This window comes from Coffea arabica, chromosome 11e (genome assembly GCF_036785885.1).
Source record: "Coffea arabica cultivar ET-39 chromosome 11e, Coffea Arabica ET-39 HiFi, whole genome shotgun sequence".
NCBI classification, from domain to species: Eukaryota; Viridiplantae; Streptophyta; class Magnoliopsida; order Gentianales; family Rubiaceae; genus Coffea; species Coffea arabica.
The window spans coordinates 22,897,330-22,902,667 of record NC_092331.1 but is presented as its reverse complement, the minus strand read 5'-3'; the positions used below and the strand labels follow the sequence as shown (position 1 = coordinate 22,902,667).

General features: G+C 37.0%; 1 protein-coding gene across 1 annotated transcript; it reads left to right on the top strand.

The window, feature by feature from the left end:
* The first annotated feature begins 2,338 nt into the window (after positions 1–2,338).
* On the top strand, positions 2,339–2,974 carry LOC113718160 (protein STRICTOSIDINE SYNTHASE-LIKE 10-like). The gene has a single exon (XM_027243081.1). It carries the CDS (start codon positions 2,339–2,341, stop codon positions 2,972–2,974), a length of 636 nt encoding a protein of 211 aa, XP_027098882.1.
* Positions 2,975–5,338: the final 2,364 nt, after the last annotated feature.

The following is a 5,338-nucleotide window of genomic DNA, read 5'->3' as shown; positions in this document are numbered from 1 at the left end:
TGAAAGGTCCCTATTTTGTATTTGTTGTAGACAAACTTGTACTATGAGAATTAGTGGAAAAATGCTTACTTTAATCCTGTTGGTTTGTATATAAGTGTGAATGTCATGGCCCAATTGATGGAGTAAATGTTACTTTGGGAGGGTAGTGAGTCCTAGTGAGAGCCAGATAGGCAGTCCACTAAACCCTAAGGTATGTCTTAGGGTGAGGAGGGGCCATCACATTTTATACCATTTGGGAGGATATGTAATTCTTTTTTTGGTGATCACAATATGGAAACTCAACACATTCATTGGGTAACTTAGGAGAAGCTTTGTTATCTCATGGAGGAAAGTCGTTTGGGATTTCGAGGGTTTGAAGATGTTGGAAAGGCTTTTGCATGGGAATTGTGGTGGCGGTTAATAATGAATAATTTTATCTAGACTTTGTTTGTTCGTGAAAAATATATAAAGGTCAGCATTCATCTTTGGTTACACTGGAGGGGCCTTCAGCTCTATAGAGATGGTCAATTATGAACATCTTATTCCAAACATCTTTTTTCGCTAGTTCAGATGTTGTAATATATTCGGTTTCAGTTGTAGAATATATCATAGTTTCTTGTTTATAATTGCTCCAAGTTATCACACTATGATTAGAGTAAATATAAAACTTGATTGAGACATGCAATCATCTTTGTCAGATTGAAAGCTAGTAGTATACCTTGAAATTGCAAATCATGTTTTCCATAAACCAACAATATATCTCTAATTCTTTTCAAGTACTTAAGAATATCTATGACTAGAAAAACATCTTAAAAATACATTAAAAATTTTTAAAAAGAACAAAAAATATCCCAAAAATTTCTAAAAACATCCGAAAAAATTTAAAAAAAACTCACTAAAAAAATTCTAAATGCTTTTATTTACATTGAAGTTTTCTAAAACACTAAAAAAGATAGCCAATCCAAACACACCTGTTGACAAAAACTAATCTCCATGAATCTTAGCGTCAAATTTGACTAATTATATGTAAATAGAGGGCTTTTAAGGACTCTTGTGGTCTTGTGTTCGAATCTTACCCTAAACTTGAACCCCCGTGACTCCCCGAGGTTGCTGCGTGGAGCCGTGGCACACTCCTCTGGTTTAGTGTCCCGACTCGGGTCCTAAGGGTTCAAGTCGGGGCATGTTCCGGGTTACCCAAAAAAAAAAACTAACTGTTGACATCAATAGCGAACTCACCAACATGAGTACTTATATATTCAGCCACATTAAAAAATTTTTTGGAATTGAGGAAACCACCTATAAAAATGCTAAGTTAAGGTCCTTAATCCTTTCGGTATTCCTTTAACAGACTTCCTTTTGAATTCAAAGTATACCAAAAAAAAAAATGTTTCTATAGTTTCCTTTATGGAATCAAATTGTTTCCAAGGCTTATAAAGAAGAGCCCAACTATTCTTCTTCAAAAAACATTACTCTATTTTAGACAACAAAAATAAAAGGGTAAAAAATAAAAAAGCCCCCTGTGGTAAACCTAATACACAGAAAAGCCCCCCGTGGTTTCAAAATATACAACACGACTCCTCATACTTTGAACTAAATTGTAAAGGTGACGGAATTCGTTAAACTAAACGGAAATGGTCAAAATGACCAAAATACCCTGATATAATTAAGCAAAAGACAGCTCAAAAAAATCATTTGTTTTATTTTCTAAATAGAGAGAATTGAGGGTTAAGGGGTAGAATTGGTATATTTGATAAAAAATAGGTATAAAAAATTTTTTTTAGGTTCCAATAAGTCATTTCCGTTAAGTTTAACGGATTCCGTCACTTTTACAATTTAGTTCAAAGCATGAGATGTCGTATTGTATATTTTGAAACTATATGGGGCTTTTCTGTGTATTAGGCTTACCACAGGGGGCTTTTTTATTTTTAACCCAAAATAAAAACCTTTATTCGGCTTCTTGCTGCAAATTCCATTCTTTCGATTCTTTCTTCAGTATGGGTTCTAAGCATTGGTTTGCATCTTTCTCTACCCTAATTCTCATAGCTATATTGATCTATAATGCTGGAATTGTTAGTTGTCAAATTAAGGACTCTCAGAATTTTTGATTTATGTTGCAACCGGACCTGAGAGTATTGTCTTTGATCGGTATGGTGGTGGCCCGTATACGAGCATTTCTGATGGTGGCATAATAAAGTGGGATGCAATTCTGAATCGTTAGGTCGATTTTGCTGTAACAACTCCATACACAATTGGCTGTCAAGGTCCATTTAATCATGTTTACACAGAGGCAAGATGTGGGCGGCCACTAGGACTTAGTTTCAACCAGAAGACTGGTGATCTTTAAATTGCTTATGCCTATATGGGTCTCCTGGCTATTGCTCCTAATGGTAGATTAGCTAGACCACTGGCAAAGCAAGCAGGAGGAATTCCATTCAGGTTCACCAATGATGTGGTTGTAGATCAGTACAGTGGTATAGTATATTTTACTGACACTAGCACAAGATTTCCAAGAAGTGCATTTGCTTATGTGATATCGAGTGGTGACAATACAGGAAGGCTATTGAAATATGACCCATCGATTCATCAAGTAACGGTCCTTCTGGATCATCTTATGTTTCCAAACGGAGTAGCACTGAGCCAAAATGGGGATTTCTTGCTTGTTACTGAAACCACAAGCAGTAGAGTGTTGAGGTATTGGCTTGAGCCATCCAGGGCTAGCAAGGTTGATGTTTTCACACAACTTCCAGGAAGGCCAGACAACTTCAAAAGAAACCAACAAGGTGAATTTTGGGTGGCAACTGACTCAAGAGATGGGATTTTTAATCCACTTGGAATGATAATTAAATTGAGTCCGGAAAGTGACATATTGAAGATAAAAGGAGCTGGAAATGGGATGACATGGGGGTTTAGTAGTGATGTAAATGAACATAATGGAAATTTGTGGATAGGATCAGTACAAGAGCCTCATGTTGTTAGACTAACACTCTCTAACTAGTGTAATATCGCTTAGAAAAATTAGCATTAGCTATTAAAATTTTGTCTCTCTTTTAGTGGCATTTCTAATGTTTTGGACAAGATCAGTATCGATAATATGAATTTCCCTGTAGTTTGTTTCAAAAAAAAAAAGATTAATTGGCACAACATTGCCAACAATTGTTCTTTTCTTTTTTTTTCAGGAGGATTGTAGGTCAAAACAAATCTAATCTTCAACGTTTGTGGATTTAGGCAAATTTAGGATAATTAATGGAAATGAACCAATGACTAATGGTGAACGACAAATTACCATTGGTCATAGTCAACGACTTTGACTTTGCCCTTATGGTCCCTAATATTTTGATTCTAAATTATTATATTTCTCTAATTTTTTAACAGTAATATTAAAAGTTTTAGCATGAATTGAGATGCAAATTAGAATGAAATAGTATTAAATGAGTAATAAGAATTCTAATTAAAATTTTTTTCTTAATTTTATTTTTATTTCATTTTATTCATACTGATAATATATCATGTTTCTTTTCTTTTGCATAGTTAGTCTCTTTTTTTTTTTGGGCTAACCCCGTTCACAAGAAGGGACGCCACCCCCAAATGCTATTAAGAACGGAAAAAGTAATAACGGAGAGGGACTTAAAACCAACCTGAGCATGAAAGCAATACTCATGGCTATAGACTAAATTTTCGACGAATAGAGGAAGTTCCTAATCTATCCAACGTAACTGCACCCTGAACTAACCTTGGTAACTCTGAGCATGAATTATAGATAGCGATTGAGGATGATTGTGCCCCAACCTTCGACAAAACATCCGCAACCTGATTAGCTTTCCTATAGCAATGAGCTACCGTCCCAAAACAACCTCTTTTCTCCTTTAGAGATTCTATATCCGACCTAACAAACCAATGACAATCACATCTACCTTGGAGGATATAAACTAGAACAAGCGAATCAATCTCCACCTGAATAGGAGAGTAGCCTGTTGAAGACACTGCTCCATCCCAAAAAGAAGAGCTTTCACCTCAGCTTGAAAACTTGTAAGCAAATCCAATGGAATAGAGAAAGCAAAAAGTAAGCCACCCTGTGAATCTCTCAAAACAGCCCCACCACCACTTGCACCCAAATTTCCCAAGGAACAACCATCCGTATTTAACTCATAATGCCCCTGCAAAGGCTTCTCCCAAACCACTAATCTATAGGAATAACGAGCTTTCCAACCAGCAGCATTGGAGTAAAGAGTCTCCCATGAAACACAACCCACTACCTCATGCCAAAATTTTCCAAACACCATGTCTACCAAATCCAGTAAGATACTTGTGATGGCCCCACCTCCCCCTAGGGCGTACCTTAGGGTTTAGTGAACTGTCTGCCCAACTCTCGCCAGGACTCAATCACGCTTAACTCGAGAAAGAACTTACAACCATAGAAAAGAAATAAAACAACGATTTCAAACTTAGCATATACATTGATACTCAAATCCAACTACAAGTCTCATACTTTCCCAAATACATTAAAATGTTTACAATCCAAGTACAATCAACCCCTAGTCGGGTGCTGGCGCGAGAACAATTGCAAATTTCAAAAAAAACTAGACCACACTAGTTTGTACAAGTGTCACGCCTCGCTCGTACCCCTGTAAGGAAAACAAATGGAGTGGAATGAGCTAAAAGTCCAGTGAAGTTCCAAATAGCAAGTTGACCATTATTTAAGTACAAGTATCAACGTAGAAAAAATAGCCAGCATAACAAGTTCATAAAAGTGAACAATAACACTCCAAGTAGCAAATCTCAAAATGAACGAGTGTAAAGTGTTTTTGTTTTTCAAAAGAAACAATAATCCAATAAGCAATACTCATTTCAAAGTATAAGGATACGGATGGCTCTCAGGAGCCAAGTTCCCTTTGCTTCACCAGAGCTTGATCAAATAGTAGTTGACACTCTGTCAACTTTCAAGCAAAGTAACCAGTCCAGTAGAACACCACTTCGCTACAATCTCCGTCCACCATCCAAACCCTCGACTGGGCCCAAAATTCTCAATAAACACTGGTGGTAATACTCGAGTATACCGATTAGTCGAGGAGATAACACTCCACTCGACAACACTAGATACCCATGGTTCGTTATCTAATCGACCAAGCCCTAGCCGACTCGACTCAATTAACTAGTCAGTGGGGTTTGGGTTCCCAAGAATTCGATGAGATAACATCTCCAATCGGCCGAATCAAGATAAAAGTACGGAGACGGGAATGAGAGGCACCTCCCACTCAGATTGAGTGTGGTACATGCTGCCGCTCCAGCACTTACAAATCAAGCACAAGTATATCAAGTCAATTGCACCAATAAACACGTACATATCACATTAGGGCAAGTG